The sequence below is a fragment of the Spermophilus citellus genome, assembly GCF_964194105.1.
Source record: "Spermophilus citellus genome assembly, chromosome: 15".
Taxonomy (NCBI): domain Eukaryota; kingdom Metazoa; phylum Chordata; class Mammalia; order Rodentia; family Sciuridae; genus Spermophilus; species Spermophilus citellus.
In genome coordinates, this window is record NC_138195.1 from 34541918 (window position 1) to 34566152 (window position 24235).

The 24235-nt window shown below is 39.4% G+C and overlaps 2 protein-coding genes across 5 annotated transcripts in view; both read right to left on the reverse strand.

Annotated features, from left to right (window-relative positions):
* LOC308634548 (myoregulin) overlaps positions 1–24235 on the reverse strand; it is a 240215-nt gene that overhangs the window by 35025 nt on the left and 180955 nt on the right. The window lies entirely within an intron of this gene.
* The window catches only part of LOC308634547 (coiled-coil domain-containing protein 6-like), a 164723-nt gene continuing 141379 nt past the window's right edge, over positions 892–24235 (reverse strand). For all 4 annotated transcript variants that reach the window (XM_081268421.1, XM_081268420.1, XM_081268418.1 and 1 more), the window contains 3 exons: positions 12385–12541; positions 9799–9896; positions 892–1442 (listed from right to left, as the gene is read on the reverse strand). In XM_081268421.1, coding sequence (XP_081124547.1) covers positions 1411–1442; positions 9799–9896; positions 12385–12530 — 276 coding nt within the window. In that variant the 5' untranslated portion in view covers positions 12531–12541 and the 3' untranslated portion in view covers positions 892–1410. The remainder of the gene's footprint in view (positions 1443–9798; positions 9897–12384; positions 12542–24235) is intronic.

A 24235-nucleotide genomic window follows, 5' to 3' on the forward strand; every position in this document is an offset into this window, starting at 1 on the left:
AGCATATATAAATATGCAAACACAGGTGATAAAAAGCACTTTACTACCAAAGTACAAATCATAATTGTTGAAAAATAAAAAGAAAAGAAAGATGGAGCAAACATTAAGAAAATAGTGACTCCATGTTCCACATCAAAGTAAAACCAGATGGTTTGTTTGTGCTAAATGAATGGAAATAATGCATTAGAATATACGTCTTTGTACACCATACTTGCTGATACTGGGTAAAATAAGCAGTCCTCAGTGCTAACACCACTTTCCTGTACACATCTTTTTTTTTTTTTTTCTGCCAAGCAATATGGTATTTTGTGCCCATTATACCAAGATAGTTCTCTAATGTCAGTATTTTCTACCTTTAATGTAATTGTTCAAATTTTATCTCAGGAGAACACAAAGAATGGGAGGAAAAATCACACTGATTGGGTTACAATCACCTTGCCCTCCACAGTAGGAATCAAAGAGCACATTCTAATCAGCCACTGAAACCACCCACTGACACTCATGTTAGACTCATGTTAGAGGGGCCAGTTTAGGTAGATTAGCATTAAGGATAAAGGGAAGAATCACATCTTAAAATGCAAGAATTATCCATCCTCCATTTGTGGAGAAGATATAGCCATGTGATTCCTTCCTTAGTCCATTTTAAAAGACATGGAAGTTGAATTACATTAGAAATAACCTACAAAAGTGTACCTGTAGAAAGCTCTACTAAATCAGTGTCTTGGGCACTGATTCTTCTAACTTCCCACTCTACACTGAAAGTCAGATTTTCAAAGGTGTGAACTGTAGTGCTGAATTCTTGGTAGGTTTGGTCAACACCATAATAATTGGACAAGGGGTGATAACAGCTCAATAATTTTCTGCAGATTCATGGAAAAAAATATAAAAAAATATATCCCTTTTTATTTTGCAAACCTAAAAGCCAAGGAAATGAAGCTCTGGGGCCAAGCAAAAATTGCACACTGCTGCTGTATTACCAAATACCAAATAGCCAATGTTCCAGCCAGGGAATGGACATACATGTAGATTCAAGTAAAACACGGATGGAAAGTCGTCTGGTTAGTGTTGTAGACCCACAACACTGGCTGCGTTTCCAACGAACGTTTACAACACAATGAAGAGTGAAGCCTAGATAACCTCAGTGCAAATAAGTCAGATCCAAATATGCCAGGGAAGGAAGCCTTTGGCGTGGAGTAGACGGCTCCAACGGACGAGTCCCAACTTGAAATTCAGACTAAGCACATGCATTAAGGCTGGGAGGAGGGGTGCACCGAATGTTGCGAAGGGGCAGGCTGCGAGGTGCCTGCCGAGGGGATCGCGGGCTGCATGGGTGGCGGAGGTGGAGGCGGAGGCGGCTGGACTGGGGTCTGTGTGTTGGGAGACGGAGGCGGTGTGGGCCGTTTGAATTTGTCAGGACTGTTGCTTCTCCGTGGTGAAGGCCTCTGTGGAGAGGACAGGAAGCAGGTCAGCCTGGGGCGCCAGCAAGTACCAACACAGCATCACCAGAAACAGAGACTCCTGGAGCCCTGAGCTGCAGACACCAGGAACCAGTGGTCTCCTTCTGTATCCCCACTGGTTCCTGGGGAGGCAGGAAAGCTCCATCAGTGCTTACACCTACACCTACACCTGAGGGAAAGCTAGGCAATATCACTATAAAACTGGCATTGACCACACGACTGGATGTGGCCCCATCAATGACACAGCTGTAACATTCAAAAACAGCTGTCATGTCTTAAATCTTTATTGTCAGTTGTATGTCCTCAATTTCTTCTATCACCCCTATCAAACAACTTTTCCACATCCTGAAGGTCACAGCCAACAAAACAGTCCCTTTTGTACAAAGTCCATCAAACTGAATTTGAAAGAGCTTCATAAATGTCTTAAATGATTTAATAGAGTTTCTCTCTGAAATATTCCTTCATTAGAAATATCCTCAAGTCTTTCCACCTTTCTCAACCTATTAACTATCTTCCTTTCTCTCTCTCCATCTCTTTCTCTATACCCCCCACCTTCTTTCTTCCCCTCTTTCTACCTCTCTTCTGGGGATCAAACTAGGGCATCATGCATGCTAGCTAGGCAAACACTTTACCACTAGTTACATCGGAAGCCCGCCCCCTCCCCATCCTTTTTTTTTTTTTTCTTTTTAGTACTGGCGATTAAACCTAGGAGCACTTAACCATGGACCCACATCCCCAACCCTATTTTATATTTTATTAGAGACAGGGTCTCACTGAGTTGATTAGGGCCTTGCTAAGTGCTGAGACTGGGTTTGAACTCACAATCCTCCTGCCTCAGCCTCCTGAGTTGCTCGGTTTATAGGCGCATACTAACATATGCAGCTTCCCCATCCTTTTTGAGACAGAGTCCCACTAAGTTGTCAAAGCTGGCCTTGAACTTGTAACCTCCTGCTTCAGCCTCCCAAGGGTCTGGGATTATAGATGTTCACCACCATGCTGGTCCTATTAGCTACCTTTTTGACTGCTCTGTTAGAAAACTATGTAGCCAAGTGTACAGGAAAAAAAAAACAATTTTCTTTAATGGAGTTAGAATCAGATGCACTTAAGCTTCCTCTAATTCCAGGAGATAAATTTCTTGGTAAAACTAGAAACAAGATTAACTTCAGGGAGACTATCAAGGGTTAGTAAACCATGAAGGTGTAGATAATAAATATTTTCCAACATTATGGCAATCAACAGTAATTCTTTATTTTTTCTCGTGCAGTACCAGGGATTAAACCCAGGGATGCTTAACCACAAAGCCACATCCCCAAACATTTTCTTTTATATTTTATTAGAAAGAAGGTCTCACTGAGTTGTTAAAGCTGGTTTTGAACTAGCAATCAATCCTCCTGCCTCAGCCTCCTGAATCACAGGTATTATAGGACGTGCGCCACCACACCTGGCTAATTATTTAGTGTTTTCAACCATGTAGGTTTTTAAATGCAGACAGTTAACTGAAAATAAAAACAAATGAGATGGGCAGTGGGCTTACTGAACAGCATGCTGGGTAATGAGGAATATAAAAAAGCAAGCCCTGGAATAGAACAGAAAGCCCAGAAAGAAATGCACACATATGCCATCAACTGATCTATGACAAGCATGCCAAGAACATACATGGGACAGTCTCTTCAAAAAAAGATGTTGGGAAAACTGGATAGCCACATGTGAAATAATACAATTGGACCCTTATAATAAAAATCAACTCAAATGGATTAAAGACTTTAAGACCAGAATCTATAAAAGTCCTAGAAAAAAAATAATCAACAGAAAGGGCAACCTACAGAATGGGAGATAATGTCCACAAACCACATATCTGATAAGGGATTAATATCTGATATGTATAAGGAAATTCTATGACTTAGAGAAAAAAACAAACACAAATAACTGAATTACAAAGGGAACTGGGGGTTGCATAATGTTATAGCACTTTTCTACCATATGAGAAACCTTGGGTTTGATCCCCAGCATCACCACCAGCAAAATTGTAAAAACTAATAAGAAGAAACAGCAGGCTTAAATAGGCATTTCTTCATAGATAAAGATGGTTGATAAGTATGTGAAAAGATGTTCAATGTCACCAATCATCAGGGAAATATAAATTGAAACTACAATGAGGTATCATTTCATACCTGTCAGGATGGCTATTATTATAAATCTTGGCAAGAATATGGAGAAGTTGGAACCCTTATACTTGTTGGTGGGAATTTAAAATGTAGCAGCCACTACAAAAAAAAGGTATGGAGATGCCAAATGATAATAAAACTACCCTAGATATAGATACCAGGAATTCCACCTGTGGGTGATCATCTGCAAGAAAGGAAATCAAGATCTCAGAGAGATATTTGTACCCCTGTGTTCCACATAGCATCATTCTCAACAGCCTAGATATGGAAACAACCTAACTGTCCATCTGTGGATGAGTTCATAAGAAAAATGTGGTAGACAAATAAAATATTATTCTTTTCAAAAGAAGGACATCCTACTATAGGTGACAACATAAATGAACCTGGAACACACTATGCTAAGTGAAATAACAGTCACAGAAAGACAGACATATAATAAATGGTTCTACATGTATGTGGAATCTAAAACAGTCAGACACAGAGACAGAAAGTTGGTTGCCAGCAACTGGAAAGGAAGAGGAGAAAAGGTAAAATTACTGTTCAACAGGCATAAATTTTCTGTTAAGCAAGATGAATAAGCTCTAGAGAGTTGCCATACAACATTGTGCCTACAGTTACAATACTGTATTGTATGCTTAAAAATTCAAGGGAACTGTTTTCATCTGAAGTGTTTCTATCACAATAAAAAAAATGTTGAACCAGACACAGTGGCACATGCCTGTAATTTCAGCAACTTGGGAGGATGAGGCTGGAGGATCTCCAGTTCAAGTTCAGTCTGAGGAACTTATTGAGACCCGTCTCAAAATAAAAAACAAAGAGGGTTGGGGATGTGGCTCAGTGGTTATATGCCCCTGTGTTCAATTACTCATACCAAAAAGAAAAGAAAAAAAAATGTTGAGCCCTGTCAGGAGTTCAACTGAGGTGAAGGACAGGAAGAGGAAGACATAAGAAGACACAAGAATTAAGTGTGTGTGTTGGGGGGGTGGATAGAGCTAAGAGTTAAAAATCAAATGTGAGAAAAGGGGAAATGTCAAAAGCAACCCCCAAAATAAGCAGACCAAACTACTTTGTGTCTGGTGTGTTGTAGGCATAACAGCAAACAGAACTACTGAAAACTTTATAATTTGAAAATATTCAATGCAGGGAACAAAAAAGCTCTTTATATCTCAGTGTTTCCTGAAAGAAAGTGACATTTAAGGAAAAAACAGTCCACAGCAATGTTTTGCATACTCTTCATCTAGGACCTCAGGATCTTCTCCAAAGTGTTTTAGAAGTACACAAGTCCAGACTCTCCTTACCATTGAACAGAGGTCCACATAGCTGCATTTTAACATGCATGTGATAATGGGAATTGACTCCAGGGCCTCATGCACGAGGCACCACTGAGTAACACCCCCTATCCAGACCACTGTATTTTGAAAAAGTTCCAAACGAGATTTTTACCTATTTGCAGCCTAGGAAGCCCTGATCTTTGGAGAGTTAGGGTTGAAGGGACCACTGGTTTGGGCCATCACTTACTATTATTCATTCAAATCCAACTCTCTTTACATCTTGGAGTTCCCAGAATCTAGCAGGAAAACTACCACAGGGAAGGTGCCATATGAATGAATAAGTAAAAATGGAAACAAAGGAGCCGCTGGGGGAGTGTGGATAGGAACTCCCTATGAATGGTTTTGTGCCTGTGATCCTCCATGAGATGCCAAGCCAAGGGAATTCTACTTGGCTTTTCTGAATGACATGAAAGGGAGAAGCTGCTAAGGATGCTTGTTGAACTCTTTTTGCTACCACAATAGTGTTCAGCCACCAAGGCTCTTCCCTCAGTTGTCCCACACAGGACTTTGCTGTGCCCTCAACACCTAATGCCAAGGGCTTGCTGTGTTTCTTGGTTTAAATATTAATTACTGATGCTTTCTGTTTGACCTATTTCCATTTCCAATTGTGAATTTTTTATTCCCAGCAAAGTGGAGGTCTGAGGTAAAGCTACCAGTCTTTTGGAGCTAAGCAGTCACTTAATATGATGATGCCTACTGGTATCACAAGGGCATTATTTAGCTGGGAGAGGGAAGAAGAGATTGTCCTAAATAGGTTTAGTGAATAAAACTCTGATTCTACTTCTTATGAAAGTGTTAAATTTAAGAGAAACTCTATAATAAAGTGGATCCTTATCCCCAAAAAGAGCTCAAGAGGTTCATTTAAAATTTAAAAAAAAAAAAATCTAAAAAATCTAACCCATTTTCTAGTATTATGAGGCTAATTTTTCTGAAGAGTTATTATGAGTATAATAACTCTTATATTAAGCCAGTAAACAAGAATATTCAAAAACTATTACCTACCTACAAAAAAAAAAAAAAAATCCATTCTCTGGCTGCTATAAAGGACTTCTGCATTTGGCTCCAAACTACTTTCTGATGCTCTAGGTCAGTGTTCCCAATGTGGGTATAAAAATCTTGCTTGACTAACCCGGAACCAAACAAATAAGAATTTCAGCTGGGTGCAGTGACACACACTTATAAATCAAAATCACTCAGGAGGCTGAGGCAGGAGAACTACAAGTTCAAACCTAGCCTTGGCAATTTTATGAGAACCTGTCTCAAAATAAAAAATAAAAAGAACTCTGGATGTAGGTCAGTGGTAAGGTCCTCTTGGTTTAATCCTGAATACTGAAAATCTCCAAAGTTAAGGGGAGCTGGTCCCCAGAGCAGCAAGATGAGAAGCAGAGAGATCTTATCACTCCTCCTTCAGACCTGTCTATACATCCTATACCCACTGCCTGAGATTGTCTTTGCTTTTCCTGAGTCTTCCTTCCCCCAGGGTTCTTTCCCAAGCACCTCCCTCATCCTATGAAGAGGCAAAAAGCCCAGACTTTAAAGCCAAACTGAAAGATTACCCTGGATCCCAACTGTGTCACTTGGCACTGAACAAAAGTGGACAAGTCACTTAATCCCATTATGCTTTAAATTCATCAGCTGGCAAGTGGGACTATGCTACAAAACTATCATAAGGATAAAATGAGTTTTCATCATATGTATTGTTTTACCTACTTCCCCAGGTCCTGCTGTGGCTTATAGGCCCTGTTGTCTCTTAGAGGCTATGTCTTACTAATTTTTGTTTTCCCTTAAATGCTAATGATTAAACATCTCACCCTCTTGCCCAGGAATAGAATAAAATATAAAATCCAAAACAAAACCAAAAACCCTAGGTTGAAATTGCAAACTGCAAAACCTGGCTCACTAAATAGAATATAGTCAGGCGTAGCTTAATGAGGAGGGTGCCTTCTGAGAAATGCATCCCTAGGTGACTTCATTATTTTATGAGCATCACAGAGGGTGCATACACAAACTAAGTCAGATATAATGTCACTTGGCAATACCCTATTATATGCAGTCCATCACTGACAGAAACATTATGCTGCACCCATTTCTTCCGTTGCTCAAATTGTTCTAGTTCTGGTGTTTGAGAGCTCCTGTATTCACCAGAACACACCCCCCCCATTTTATTTTTTTGAGCACTTCCTTACCCTATTGTACTACCAGGTACCCCAGATGTGGAAACATTCATTACTCAAACAGCCCATATTCTTTTCACTGAAGAATGGAATTAGAAACCAAAATCTGGGACCTGGGTATGCTCAATATTAGTTATTAGACCTCATTATTATCTACCTCTGATTTAGATGCATCAGAACATGCTAATTAGGAATAATATCCTTTTCTTAGGCACCATAAAATATGGAAGAACTTGAAAAATAATTGTTGAAAAGTAATTCATTTCGTACATGTAATTCACACATATAAAGCTACATGTAGTCAAGAAGAGGACCTTTCAGAAGTTATTAGATTGGTGTTTTTCAAACCAATTGTGAAAGAGGATGCAAACTACTTTAAAAACCTGGTGAAAATGCAAGCTTTCGAATGTTGGCCACAAACAAGGAGGGAAGAAGAAAAGCCATGATGTTTAAAGTGGAAATGAAAAGTATACAGAGTTCTACTAAGAAAGTGTTGAGATATTCTTAAGAATATCACTGAGAACCAAAAATTCTTCCAGAAAACAAAACAAAATGAAAAATTATTGTAATATTCCTGTTTTGCTTATATGCTATTATAGCACCATGATATTACCAGATTAGGATGATTTAAATCTACAGCCAAATAGGAGATAAAAATCTACCTTTAGGATATAACTTAATATAAAAATATTCTCATTTAGGTTATCTGAAAGAAAAAAAAACAATAGTTATTATTTATTCCATAGTTTAAGGGAAAATCAAATAGCTCATCTAGCCAAGCTAGGCTTACACTTTAATAGTTCCCACTACAGGGACAAAAGCAGAAGAAGTCAAAATTATCCAAATGGAATAAGATTTTCCTGCAGAATATGTTATAATAGAAGTAATATCCTGAATCAAGTTTTGACTTTTTTTTTTCAGTGACTGAAATATTCTTTTTAATCAACTGGAAATTAAATGTCTCTAAAGTTTAATTTAATATCACACATGATATTAAATTATACTTAGTATGAATCAGCATTGCCATCAACTGCAAAGTAACCCTCCATCTTGCCTCTGCCTGATTCATGCCTTCTTTCTACGTCAATAAATCAGTAAGCAGAAAAAGACCTTTACTGTGGTAATGAAGCCAAGAGCTATTTTGAGAAAACTGTGAGACAAATAGGAAGAGAAGACTTAAGGCCACTGGAGAGAAGGAGAAACAGATTCAGAAACATCCTCTTGGCAAGGACAAGGGACAATGACTATGCCATTATCCACGGGTTAAAGTCCTTTCAGTCTGTGATCAGTCCCTCTTTACCTTGCTTGAAGTCAGACAACATACTGGCCCCAAATAGACACAAGCTGCCACTCTATGTGTCACATATTTCATCTTTTGATTTTCTCCACTTAAAAAAAAAAAGTCACAGCAGACAGTGCTGGGCTGGATCCCCAAAATCACAAAACCAAGCCATTCCTTTCTCATGTTCTTATTGATGGCCAATGGAATTACAGCACATTTTCTATCCCATCATCCTTAAGAGGAGGGGTCCTTCACTTTAATTATCGTAACAGAACACATGAAACGCTGTTGCCCTACATGAAAGGTGTTTGTACAGAACCTTTACACTGCTCCACTTGAAAGCAGTCACCTCACTGGATTCCACTGTGAAACTCCTCCTCCATCCCCCTCCCAGACTCCATACACTTTTCCTCTAGTTCTTTTAAAACATGTTTATCAACAACCACAAGAACAACGGTCTCATCATTTCAGTCACAAGCTGCAATTCCTTAGCTGCCACCTGTCTTTCCTCCCCCTCCTCCACCTGCCTCCTGTCCCCTCCTCTCCTTTCTCTTCCTCTCTTGCTGGACTCAATTACTTGTCCTCCTGGCCCAAAAGCCCCACACAGTGCTGGTGCTGAGCCAGATGCCCCGGGGAGGGTGCTTTCAGGTTCAGATGAAACAAGCCTGCCTTGAAGGAGAGGCTTCCAAGAGTAAAGCCAGAAGCAACCTGCCAGACCCAAGTCCACTGCTTCTCGTATGGCCAGCCTACTGGGGCCCAGTCCCACTCATGAGTCATGGGAAACATTAGGAGGCAGCTCCTGCTAAGCAGAACACAGGCTGTGGAAACAGCTGTGCCCTGCCTTCTCTCTTACTGGATCTGTGACCCGTAGGTGGGGAACCTCCTAATGGCTGCTTCCCCAAGTTTAATATGGGAAAAATGATACTATAATATAATAAATAAAAATGATATTATAATAATAAAAATGATACTATAAAACTACAATGGTTATTATTCTGAAGATAAAAATTGGAACATGATAAAGGAACCCACAGAAGATTTGTTACAAGGCATCTTGGAAATCTACCTAGGAATTCTGTCCATCCACTGAGATTTAACATCTTAGCCAAAGACAGTCTTCTTAACAGTCTTCTTTTAAGAGGCATTTTGTATTCAAATTTCTTTAAGGAAGGTTAAAAATTTTGAAGAAAAATACCAGCTAGCACTACAACTTTTGTGCTTAGAAATTTCAAGTAAAGATTTACTCTTGACAGAGACTTGTTTTGTTATTTTTGAAAATCCAGCGACTTTGTTCATAAGACTTTTATATGCTAGAAGGGAACATATTCAGGGTTGCCTATTAAACATTCTGGAAATCAATCAATGAGGTAGCTGAAGACATATACTCACCACGTGATATAGACTTACTTGAACTTGGCGGTGTGTAAGGGATTGGGCTGGACACAGTACGAGGTCTTACTCTTTGTGCAGACATCTCATTAAAATACCTAAGAGGAAAGAAGGGGAAATGATCAGAACTAACTGCATTTAAAATAGTTCTTAAGAGAGCTCCTCTGAGAAAGTGTTTGGAGGTCAGTCACATCCCAAAGTCAAAATCTGGAATGTTCAGAGTGATAATGTAGCTAGGAGACATTTATAATATGAACTCCCAAGTCACACTACCCCACTATTTGGCAAAGGGTAGGGAATTCAGGATGCTTTTGCTCAGGATTGTGATCTGGTCACAGAGTATTTGTGATACAACAGAGAGGACAGACTTTTCTCCAGCCCACCATGGCTATGAGGAAATTTACCTCCAATGTCCCAAGAATTACAAAGACACCCACGTTTTAATGGGAATATTTGAATTAATATTTGATACTAAAATCAAGGATTCCCCTGAGATTTATTATATCAAATGAAAGTTTAAAGAGACATACATCCATGAACTGAATGTCACCTCTTTACAAGGCAAGCCATGCTTACCAAATGGTCACAGGCTAACATGAGTATCAAGCACCTTTGGCTGGTCATGCTCAGTCACACTTTGCTGAGTCTGACTTTTTCCTGGATTTGAAAGTCACATCAGACCACAGAATGCTGAAATGTGATTGTGAGGAACATCAGCTTTCACTTTGTGAACCAAGCATAGAGTGCTGAGGAGGAGAAATTTCTGCTTGAGAGACTTCCTAATAAACTATCCTTTGGGAGCCTTTCAGCCCTGTGCTTATACACCCTTATCTCAAGGAAGATCTCAGCCCTGATACTCAGTTCACAGGAAGAACTGACGTGGCCACTTCCAAACACGTTTATGGGACTTGAATAAAATCAGGCTCCTTAATTTCACAAGTACATCAACTACATAGCCATTACTATTCTCTTTAGAGAGGCTCACCATAGTGACACTGGGAGGGACCTCTCTTTGTATTCTATATCCAGGTAGGCAGCCAAAACCACCTATTATGGTCTGAAGTGTCATGATTTTTTTTTCTCCCAAATGTGAGACGATCATTTCTAGAAGCACTTATTGCGCAGCTGTACTTATTGGATGGGATAATCTGACCTATGAAAGGTAAAGCAGATCTTCTGGAGTGAATACTAGTTCTGGAAAATATATTCATCTGGAATCAGCATTGTCACCACAGTCAGAAGAAACTGTCCCTACAGTATGTGTTATCCAAAATTGGATGGCTGCAGGATGCTTTGAAAGGTAACTCACGGTCTGCTCTGAGACTCAAGGTGGTTAATAAAGTAGGTAATAAGCCATCTAGTTTTCTAGCTGACATTATCAGTCAAAAGATTCTCAGTGGATTTTTAGGGGGGAAAAATGGGAAAATGCCAGAAATAGATCAGTGAAATTTAGAATTATGGATGACAGTTTTGTAATGCAAGCTTTTCAGAAAGAACAATGTTTATTCTTTCAAATGAGGACACATACAAATATTTTAAATAGGATAATCTACTGTCCTCTTCTTGTAAATGCCTATTTTCTCATTTATATACTTTCTTATAGAAAATCTTATATTTTTCTTGAAACTGTCCACAGCAAACAGATCAAAACCCTTGGCAGCCCCTGGATCTATTTCATAACATGAAGTGCTGATGTGCTCATATGGCTTGGTTTCAGACATGTTTGGCATCAACACTGCTATCCCTCAGACCCTGCTGTCATATACTGGCTGCCCCAATAGAGTTGGAGGGGCCCCTGAGGAAGCTGTGTCTCACCTCTCACACTGAGATGTAGTCTAAGGCCCCTAATCCAGAACAGGGAATTTCCTTGCAGAAATAATCTGATTAAGAGAAAAGCTAATCCCCTACCTGCAGGGTTTCTCTGCTAATTAAACAGGGTTGTTGTTGTAGTTGTTGTTGTTGTTTTGTAATTTACACTTGTCATTTATCTTAAGAACACTTTCCTCTGAAGTTCAGAGGAGGAGGTAGAAAAGAGACATCAAGATAAGGGATAATAGCTGAACCAGTTCCCCTAGTTGAGCCCATCCATAGTGGCACAATGAGGAGGTTCACCATATTGTCTCAAGCAGGTGAAGGGAATGTATTAGTTTTATTTTTAAAAGGTAGCTGCAAAAAGACTCAGAAGTTATCCACTGTGCTATGGCAAAGTCCTTGGGATATCAGCCCACTGCACCTGTCTCCTGCTGGTTCCTTCAACCTACAACAGACATTTGTTTCCTTGGGCTGCCCTACAGCTTGCTTATCCTTCCAAGGGAGTTAAGATATGCCCATGCTTTAAACAGCCTTAACACAGAATTAGACTAAGTCAACAACAAAGGCAAACTCTGCTTCCATTTCTTCCCCACCAAATAATCTTAAAATGAAAAAAAAAATTTTCTTCATTTTCTGTTTAAGGTGGCATTCATCATCACTGTTAATTTGAAATGTGTTTAAGCCATCTACTGTTATCATATCTAACAGGATGCAAAGAGAGGTCTCTTAGGGCCTGTTTTGTTTTCTTCTAAGACTCATAGGACATGTGCGCACCTTTTATCATCCATTATTAAGCTGGACTCGCTCTCGGAGAGCTGTCGACAGAGGGCTGCTCTTCTCTCCATTTCCCTCTGCAGCTTCCTCTGCAGCCGCAAGTTCTCTTCCCTCATGCGACGTTCCTCCTCCAGATACTGGGCCATTTTCTCTGAATCTGCAAAGCCAGAATTCTCAATTAAACCACATTTCACACAATCAGTAGCCAAATCTTAAAAAGGAGACTCTAGTTCCTAGGCAGCAGATAGGGGAATTACTGCCAGACAGTACTTCATGCTCTCATGCACACAAATGAAATCTGTATTTAAAGTTTATTCTAAATATCAAAGTTTACCATTGATTTACAATTAGAGAAACATACAAAAGGCAGTGCTGGGAGGTGGGCATCTTCATTCCCATTCCTTTGCATTCAAAGGAGCTTTAAGTAGAAGAGGAAATGGAATTGTAGCTGAGTCTGGAGGTGGCTTCTCTAAGTTGCTGGAACTGAAGAGAAGGGAGCCCAGTTGGGGATAATGGATTCTGCCACAGGATGCCCTCCAGGTATCAGCTTGGTTGCTTCTCTGCTCCAGACACTGCAGGTCGCCTCTGGGGCCTGTCACACTTAGCCCAAGTATTGTCCCTGGTAGAGGAAGTGCGTAAAAAAGCACCATGCTACAATAACAGTTAACATTCTTTTTTTTAAAAAAAAAATTTTAGTTATATATGGACACGATATCTATATTTTATTTATTTATTTTTATGAGGTACTGAGGATTGAACCCAGTGCCTTATGTGTGCTAGGTGAGCACTCTACCACTGAGCCACAACCACAGAACATTCTTTTGATAAAAACAGAAATTGACAGTTAATAAGAAAGTTTGTATTTGGGGTGAAAATGGGAGTTCAAAGCACAATTTGAGTCTAATGTATGAAAGATGATATATCATGAACTATGTAATGCGATAAATAATCAATAAAAAAAAAAACAAAAAAAAACAAAAAACTGAGAAAAAAAAAAAAAAAGAAAGTTTTAGAATAATAGTTCAAATAGGCCTTATTTGTGGTGTGCAATGCTGTTACCCTGACTCGTGCACAGCCAACCAAATGTTAGTGAAAATCTGTATACTGCTAGCACCCCTTGGGCTGGTGTCTTGCCAATGCTCAACACCTGGTTCTCGGGAGATGCCCCATATAACCAGCCTCCCAGCTGTGCATTATCACTGTACACTATACAATATCCCAGGCTGAGCCATTTAGATTCTCTTTCTCAGGATGTGAAATGGGAAACTTACATCTTTATGAGAGCCCAGAATCTCCTTCTGCTAAGTTCCCCTGTCCTTCTGAGGTTATTCTTCATAGGATCCTGTGGCTCTGTCCAATAAAAAGCAAACACCCCTCCCCCTAGTTCTGGTTAACTTCAGACCAATTCTGCTGTTACCAAGTAACCAGAAAAAACTTAATATAAAACTCAGTATCTACCATCTGCTTGCTTCCTTCTTTTCCCCTGTTTTAGTCAATGAACTTAGGAAAAAGTAAAATCCCCATCTATTTCTCTCCTTTGAAAAACAGCTGCAAATTTAGTGACTATGCACATGTCTGACAGCTTCCTATAAGTTACTACTCTGTATTATTGACCAGCCCAAATTTAAGAACAAGGGAGGAGCTTAAATGCTGCATGGACAATTTCTCTCCCACATCTGACTCTACTTGGATTCCCAATGCCCATCAAATTTGTTTCAGTTTTAAGCAACTCTACAAAGGTCTAGCATTTGAGCAAATAACTTTTTATAATAATTGTTTTATGATTTCCAAGAACACATCATTACACAATATATAAAAGCTCTCGAATATCCTCATTTTAGAAATTCAAATAAAAATATCAAATATTAAACACTATTGTGTACCCTAAACACTAAATCCCTCAGTTGTTTTTCAATATAGCCAGAAACCCTGCTGTCTAATCCAGTCTCAAAAATCCCTTTAATTGAAGGCATGCTGGGAAAATATTTACAAAGTGCACTTTTAATAAGAATGATTTAAATTATTTCTTCCCAAATATGAAAGTGTGCAGAATTTTTCACTTAGCTCTACAGTTAAGTACTAGTTAGGCCTCTGGGCATACTGACTGTTTCTGGAACTGCAAGGGTGACTATCAGAGCAAGTTACCTTTCTCTTCCATAAGTAGAAAAGCCTCCCCTGAATTAAAGGTTCATGAGGCTCCTAGAACACTTATTTAAGAGGAAGCATGTCTTTCAAAACAAAGAGTCAATTCTTTAGCATCTGAGGCATTTGCAGGGAAATACTGAAACATAAACCCATAAGAACGTTACCTAACTGAGGGTGGGTGCTAAATCCCCAGGCCTTTTTTAAAAAAATTATTTATTCATTCATTTTTATTTGGAGACAGGGTCTTTCAGAAAGGAATGGAAGAGGATCTGACAATTCCACAATTCATTCAGATGCCAGAGGCACAGACAAGACCCCAGGTCCAACTCCTTAGGATGTCAAGGACCCAGGCACAGAGGGTGGCACCATGTCATTCCTTGGGTGCCCTGTACTGGGCTTTCTTACATGTGTCATGTGCATTCCTTCTTTCCATAGTCCTTAGTGCCACAGTTTGTTTTCTCCCAATCTTTAGCTACCTCCCAAATTTAGTCAAAAATACCATCAATTGAGGGTGATTCTCAGTCAAATGTAAAAGAGGAGGCCCCCAAAGGATCCTAACCTGACCTATACATTTTGCATTCCGTTACAATTTGATGGATAAGTAATACAAATTCCCAGACCCCATCTGAGCCAATTAAATTGGAATCCCTGAGCATGAGAGGCCCAGCTGCTGCCAGATTAAGGTTCCCAGCAGATTCTAATGCTCAATAAGAGCAAAGAACTATTGAGAAACAGAATCACATTCACATGCAGTGGGACTTCCAGGTGGAGGCCATTGCCATATTTGCATTCATAGGAGACGAAAGTCATTAAATCTAAGGGGATGAGGCAGACAGTGAGGAAAAGCTACCATTCATCCTCCCAAGACCAACAGAACCAACTGCAAGCAGCTAAGAGCCACTTGCTGCTTATTTGGTTCAGCTGTTTTTGTCCTTATACAATCAGAATAGCACTTATGGATACCTGCACTGGTATCTACAGTCTTTTCAGAGACCAAATCGTGTAGCAGGGATAAAAAAGTAATGGTGAAAAATCCTCCCCAATTTTTTTCCCCAAGAAGTTTCCTTGGAGTGCAACAAAGCAAGTATATAAAAGAGGAAGAAAATGGCAAACTGACAGCACTGCAAAGAGCTCAGAAAGGTGCTCAAAGGTATTTGTCTACCCAACGCAGAAAAACGCAAAAACAAACAAATAATAGCTGAGAAATTTTTTATTAACCTCATGTGTTTTCATGGAGTATACTTAGTATATAGCAACCTGGGATACACATCAGAATTACTTGTATTTAACACAAAAATCGAATGTCCCGAACGTTCTACCCTGGTTTAAGTCTAGAACCTCTGTGGTGTCAGAATGATGGTCTGTGTCCACATGCTAATCCCCAACACCTATTAAAGCCATTACTTTTCATGACAAAAGGGACATTGCAGATGTGATTAAATTAAGGATTTTGAGATGGAGAGATTATCCCAGATCATTAGGGTAGGCCCAACATGACCATAAGAGTCCTGATAAAGGGAGGCAGGGGCCAGGTGTGGTGGGGTGCACCTGTAATTCCACTTGCTCAGGAGATCTAGGCAGGAGGGTTGTATGTTTGAGGCCAGCCTGAGCAACTTAGAAATATTCAATCTCAACATAATTTAAAAAATAGAGAGAACTGGGGAAGTAGTTTAGTGGTAAAGCTCCCCTGAGTTTGATGTACAGTACCACAAAATAAGAAAATTTTTAAAAAATGAAAAAGTAAGAATAAAGGGAAGCAGGGGAATCAGAGTGAAAAGGAAAAGAGACAAGGAAGCAGAGTTGGGAGAGACGCCACGCAGGGAAGGGCCTGGAGCCCAGAAAGGCAGCAGCCTCTAGAGGCTGGAAATGGCAAGACCAAAGCTCCTCTCAGTCTCATCTGGAGCCTCCCCACAGGAACACAGCCTGCTGACACTCTGATATTAGCTCAGTGTGATCCATGTCGACTCCTGGCCTCCAGAGCTATAAGGTAATAAATTTGTGTTATTTTGATTGGGGTGATTTGTTCTAGCAGAAATAGGAATCTTACATACCATACTTGGTAGAGTCTGGAGATGATCTTGATGCACCATCCCAGATGCATCACTGGACTAGAACTTACAGTGAGTCTCCAGAAGAAACAAAGAACCACTAAAATCTCCAATGCACATTCTGTTTGATCCAAGAAAAGCACCTAGGATCTATGCTGAAGGTGTTCTTGCAGAGATTTCAAACATATATACAGAAATGTTCACTGCAGTTGTTGCCTTAAAAAACATATATAGGGGTTTTTTTGCAGGGGCAAGATGGCAGATTGAAGTGAGGCAGCATTTCTCCTAGCTCAGCTACTCAGAACTCAAGCAGCAAGAATATTGCTCCTCCCTGAGGCTTAGAATGAAAAATCCTGAGACTAGAGGGGCAGTCTACCCTAGCAGAACCAGAGACTGTTTGACTCATTAAGCAGATCTTAAAAAAATAAAAAATGCCCTGAGTTTTATCAATCGTCCATGGAGAGCGGATGCAGGAGCCATCTTGTGACTGCAGCACAGCAGTGCCAACTGCAACCTGAGACCCAGATCTGTGAGTTCGCGGCTAGTTCCACATATGTATGTCTGAGCCTAGCAAAACTTAACTGAGCCTAACAAACCCATGGAAATCAGAGACAGAGAATTTTGCCCAGGGGAACACAAGCTGGAGAAAATAAAGAGAATCTGCTCTCCCCAACCCTGTGAGTCCTGCGGCTCCTGTGGGCTAACAAGGCCAGCTATAACAAGTGTGAGGGCACTTGCTCCCAATTTGCGCAGCTGACAGGTCCCAGTACACTCCTGGTGTGCCACCCACCGTGTTCAGCACCAGCCGGGACCCTAGAAGCCACCTGTCCTTGGTGCCCACCTGGTCCAGCACCCGCTGAGTCCTAGGCACCCACCAGGTCTGGCACCACCAGTCTGACACCCACCCAAGCCCCTCCAGCCCCCAGTCTAATGCTTTGTCCACTAGGTCCACAGTTCCACCACTGGCCCATTGCCCAGCCTGCTCACCACTCTGCTGCCAGGTCTGCCCAGCCTAGCCCAGCCCACAAATTCACCACCAGCCCACAAGGCCCATTGTCTGGCCCTGATCCAGGTGGCCCAGGCCTGCTAGGCCCACCTGACATAACCAGCCACTTTGCCACTTAGCCACAGCCCAGCCTGCCTGGCCCACCACTTCACAGTATATCTTCCTGACCCACACATCTGCTTCACCACCTGGTCCACCCAGCCCCCAGTCTCCCGATCCCCCATCCCCCGACCTGGCCCACCAATCCAGCTACTAGGCCCACAGTTCTGCTACCAGTCCATAGCCCAGAATGCCAGGCAGCTAAATTCACTGCCAGGCCTACCTGGCCCTGCCCACAGCTTCACCACCCGACTGCAAGGCCCGTTGCCCAGACCTGTTCCACATGGCCAGGCCAGCTAAGCCCACCAGACATAACCAGCCATTATGCCACCCATCTGCAGCCCAGCCTGTTGGCCCACCAATTCAGACCAAGCATGATTGGCCTAGCTATCGGCTTTCCTACCCGGCCCACTAGTCTTGCCACTTTAGTGCTTGGCCCACCTGGCCTAGGTTGGCTAGGCCTGTTTAACAAGCCACTACACCACCTGGAACAGCCAGCCACTTTGGTGCCCAGCTGCAGCCCAGCTTGCCTAACATGCCACTTTGCTGCCAGGCCCACCTAGCCTAGCCAGCAGCTTTGCCACCCAGCCTACAGCCTGCCCCACCCACAGCAATCTCCCAAGAAGGGAAGTTGGGAAGTCTTAAAACACAACCTTCAACTCAGTGGGCAACACAATAAAATGGAATAATTCGACAGCCCATGCACATACTCCCACACTCAGTTCATCCTTCAAGAAGAGACAAAATCAGTTGGGCACAGACAGTGAACACATATGCTCACTGACAATTTTGTTCACCATAGTGGAAACAATACCTTAATATGTTTTCATCAAGATTTTTAACTTTTTTTAAATCTGTTGTTGTTTGGCTTTGCTTTTGCTTTTTTTTTTTTTTTTTTTTTTTTTTGGTTTTTGTTTTATTTGAATGTGTACTGATCAATTCAAGGGCACCTATACATATACATGTTTCTCTCTCCTCATTTATAAGGTTTTTATTTATTTATTTTTTTAAAAGTGTTATTTTCCCATGCTCTGTTTTTTGAGGATTAGGATTTTTGATTAGCATATTTTGAATTTGTTTTATATAGTCTTTGGGTCTATCTGCCTTGACTCCCTCTCTCTTTTTTCCATTGCTGACAGCCAAATTCCATTTTCTCTCTCTCCTCCTTTATGTTCTTCTATTTTTTCTTCCCCTTCCTCATTAACATATCCTAAGTTACCACTGCATTCACTTTTTTCACTCTTTTAAATTGCTAATGCTTTTCTACCCTCCTCTGACTTCTACTTTTCTCATACTCAACTCTACAATACCTCTTAATACTAGTTGATGTATATAGCAGCTTCCCCTACCACCAAACCACACCAATAATTAATACAGCATAAGACATAGAAAACCCCTGGTGTTTGATCTTATATCAGACATAATTCATGATTATTTACTGTTTTTACTGATGAAAATTGCTGATCCTACTATTTCTGCAAATTATACCAATCTCTATTGCTATGTATTGTTTGCATGGATTGTTGCTATTATTAGGCTCTCCCTCCATCTGTGAGGTACTTGTAACATAGAGGGAGCCTATAAACTGATAGGGTAGAAACTCTACAGGTTCAGATCAGAAAGCTAGTTGGGAAGACACACAGACAATGTGAAAAGCAAGGGAACAAACCATCCAAAAAAATACAAAATACCTCAACAACAGAATCCATTGACACAACAGTGGAGGAAATGTCAGAAATGGAATTCAGAGACTTCATATTTAAGCTGATTTGTAAGGTAAAAGATAACATAAGAAATGAAATCAGAGAGAAAAAACAAGAAGCAAAATATCATTTCAATAAGAGGATAGAGATCCTGAAAAAGAATCAATTAGAAATCCTCAAAATGAAAGAATCAATAAACCAAATTAAAAACTCATTGGAAAACATCACCAGGAGAATAGATCACTTGGAAGACAACATCTCAGGCAATGAATACAAAATATATAATCTTGAAAATAAAGGTGACCATTGAGAAAAGATTTAAGAGACCATGATCAGAAGTTTCAAGAAATATGGGATAACATGAAAAGATCAAATTTAAGGTTTCTCGGAATAAATGAAAGCTTGAAGACACAAAACAAAGGAATGCATGATCTTTTCAAAGAAATAATAACAGGAAATTTCCCAAACCTTAAGAATGAAGTGGAAAATCAAAAATAGGAGGTGTACAAGTCCCCAAATATACAAAATTACAATAGACCTTCACCAAGTCACATTATTATGAAAATGCCTAACATACAGATTAAGGATAAAATCTGAAAGGCTGCCAGAGAAAAATGACAGATCATATTTAGAGGGAAAACAATCCATATCTCAGCTAATTTCTCAACCCTGACCAAAAAAGCTAGGAGGTCTTAAAATAATATAGACCAAAATCTGAAAGAAAATGGATGCCTATCAAGAAACTATACCCAGCTAATTAAGCTTCAGAATTGACAATGAAATAAAAACCTTCCACAATAAACAAAAGATGAAAGAATCACAATTAGAAAGCCTGCACTATAAAACATACTCAATAAAATATTTCATAAAGAAGACATGAAAAATAAAAGTGAAAACCAGCAAAGGGAGGAACTACACTAGAAGAAAAGTCAATCAAGGGAGAAACTAATTTAAATTAAAACCCAGAAATAACTCAAAATGATGGGAAAAAAAATTTATCTCAATATTAACATTGAATGTAAATGACCTAAACTCATCCATTTAAAGATGGCAGATTATATTTAAAAACAAGATACAACCATCTCAAAGTGACTCACATCATAAGCAAACATATCCACAGATAGAAGGAAAAAGGGAGGGAAAAAATATCATTCATATGGATCTCATAAACAGACAGGGTTTTCTATTCTCATATCAAAAAAGTGGAATTTAAGCCAAAGTTAATCAGAAGGTACAAATAAGTTTATTTCATACTTCTTAAAGGAATTATACGTGAACAAGACAGAACAATTGGGGCTGGGGATGTGGCTCAAGCGGTAGCGCGCTCGCCTCGCATGCGTGTGGCCCGGGTTCCATCCTCAGCACCACATACCAACAAAGATGTTGTGTCCACCGAGAACTAAAAAAATAAATATTAAAAATTCTCTCTCTCTCTCTCTCTCTCTCTCTCTCTCTCTCTCTCACTCTCTCTCTCCTCTCTCACTCTCTCTTTAAAAAAAAAAAGACAGAACAATTATAATTATTTATGCCCCACATGATGGAGCATCTACGTCTATCACATAAACCCTTCTTAATTTCAAGAATCAAAGAGACTATGGGACACTATGAAGGCAGTGCCAAGAGGAAAGTTTATTGCATGGAGTTTATTCTTTAAAACAAGAAAAAAATAAACAAATAAACGATCTGACATTATAGCTCAAAGCTCTAGAAAAAGAGGAACAAACCAATACCAAAAGTAGTAGAAGACAGAAAATAATTAAAATCAGGGCAGAAATCAGTGAAAACAAAAGAAACAATTCAAAAAATGACAAAACAAAAAGCTGGTTCCTTAAAAATAAATAAATAAATAAATAAAATTGACAAACCTTTAGCCACCCTAAGAAAAGAAGGAGAAAGAAAACTCAAATCACTAACATCTATGATGAAAAAGAAAATATCATGACAGACACTATTGAAATATAAGGCACCAACAAATTTCTAGAGGCATATGATCAACCCAAACTGAGTCAAGAGGACATGCACAATTTATTTTTTTTTAAAGAGAGAGAGAGGAGAGAGGAGAGAGAGAGAGAGAGAGAGAGAGAATTTTTAATATTTATTTTCTAGTTCTCGGCGGACAAAACATCTTTGTTGGTATGTGGTGCTGAGGATCGAACCCGGGCCGCACGCATGCCAGGCGAGCGCGCTACCGCTTGAGCCACATCCCCAGCCCGACATGCACAATTTAAACAGATCAATTACAAGCAAGGAAATAGAAGACACCATCAAAAGCCTACCAACCAAGAAAAGCCCAGGACCAGGCAGATTTACAGCTGAGTTCCACAAGACTTACAAAGAAGAATTAATACCAATAGTCCTCAAATTATTCCATGAAATACAAAAGGAAGGAACCCTTCCAGACTCATTCTATGAAGCTAGTATCATCCTGATCAAAACCAGGCAGAGACACATCAAGGAAAGAAAATTTCAGACCAATATCCTTGATGAACATTGATGCAAAATCTCTTAATGAAATTTTGGCAAATTGCATACAAAACATATTTAAAAAATAGTGCACCATGATCAAGTGGGGTTCATTCCAGGGATACAACGTTGGTTCAACATATGGAAATCAATAAATGTAATACATCACATAAATAGACATAGAGATAAGAATCATATGATTATATGAATTGATGCAGAGAAAGCATTTGACAAAATACAGCAACCTTTCATGTACAAAACACTAGAAAAAATAGGGATAGTGTCTGAGATATTTTCTTTTTCATCACAGATGTTAGTGATTTGAGTTTTCTTTCTCCTTCTTAGGGTGGCTAAAGTTTTGTCAATTTTATTTATTTTTTTTCAAAGAACCAGCTTTTTGTTTTGTCATTTTTTGAATTGTTTCTTTTGTTTTAATTTCACATACCTCAATATTGTAAAAGCTATCTATGTTATACCCAAGGTCAACATCATTCTAAATGGAGAAAAATTGAAAGCATTCCCTCTAAAAACTGGAACAAGACAGGGATGCCCTCTTTCACCACTTCTATTCACCAGATAGACCTTGAAACTCCAGCCAGAGCAATTAGACAGACAAAAGAAATTAAAGGGATATGAATAGGAAAAGAAGAATTCAAACTACCATTATTTGCTGATGACATGATTCTATAATCAGAGAATCCAAAAAACTTCATTAGAACACTTCTAGAACTCATAAAAAATTTTAGCAAAGAAGCAGAGTATAAAATTAACACTCATAAATTAATTGTGTTCCTATACATCAATGATGAATCAGCTGAAAGAGAAATTAGGAAATATATCCCATTCACAATAGTCTCAGAAAAAATAAAATACTTGTGAATCGATCTTACAAAAGAAGCAAAAGTCCTCTAATGAAAGCTACAGAATACAAAGAAAATAATTGAAGAAGACCTTAGAAGACAGAAAGATCTCCCATGTTCTTAGATAGGCAGGATTTAATGTTGTCAAAATGGACATACTAACAAAAGTGCAATACAGGGGCTGGGGATGTGGCTCAAGCGGTAGCTTGCTTGCCTGGCATGCGTGCAGCCCGGGTTCGATCCTCAGCACCACATACCAACAAAGATGTTGTGTCCGCCGAGAACTAAAAATAAATATTAAAAATTCTCTCTCTCTCTCTCCCCTCTCTCACTCTCTCTTAAAAAAAAGTGCAATACATATTTAATGCAATTCCTACTAAAATTCCAATGACATTCTTCATAGAAATAGAATAGGCAGTCATGAAATTTATTTGGAAAAACAAGAGACCCAAAATAGCCAAAGCAATCCTTAGCAAGATAAGTGAAGCAGGAGGCATCATAATACCAAACCTTAAGTTATAGTATAGATCAATAGTACAAAAACAGCAAGCTATTGACACCAAAACAGCCACAAATACCAATGGAACAGAGTAGAAGAAACTGAGACAAATCCACATAAATATTAATATTTCATACTAGACAAAAGTATATATTGGATATTAGATAGCCTTTTCAACAAATGGTGCTGGGAAAACTGGAAATATACAGGTAGTAGAATGGAATTTAACACCAATTTCTTACTCTGTACAAAATTCAACTCAAAATGGATCAAGAAACTAGGCATCAGACCAGCCAGAGACCCTGTGCCTAGTTGAAGAAAATGTAGGCCAACTCTCCATAATAATGGGCTGAAGAACCAACCTCCTCTACAAGACTCTAAAAGTAAAATCAAAAATCAATAAAACTTCACGGAGGGCTGGGGATATGGCTCAAGCGGTAGCGTGCTCGCCTGGCATGCGTGCGGCCCAGGGTTTGATCCTCAGCACCACATACAAACAAAGATGTTGTGTCCGCTGAGAACTAAAAAATACATATTAAAAAAAAAAAACTTCATCAAAAAGAAGAGAGCCTACAGAATGGGAGAAAATCTTAGCCACCTGCACCTCAGATAAAGCATTAATCTCCAGAATATACAAAGAACTCAGAAAACTTAACACCAAAAAAATAAATAACCCTATCAATCAATGAGAAAAAGAACTAAATAGACACTTCAGAGAAGTACAAATGGTCAACAAATATATGAAAAAAAATGTTCAACATCACTAACAATTAGAGAAATGTAAATCATAACTATAGTGAGATTCTGTCTCACTCCATTCAGAATAGCAGTTATCAAGAATACAAGTAACAATACTTTGGCAAGGATGTGGGGGGAAATGTTAACTCATACATTGCTGGTGGGACTGCAAATTGTTGTAACCAAACTGGGAAACAGTATGAACATTCCTCAGAAAACATGGAATGAAACCACCATATGATCCAGTTATCCCACTCCTTGGTAAATACCCAAAGGGCTTAAAATCAGTA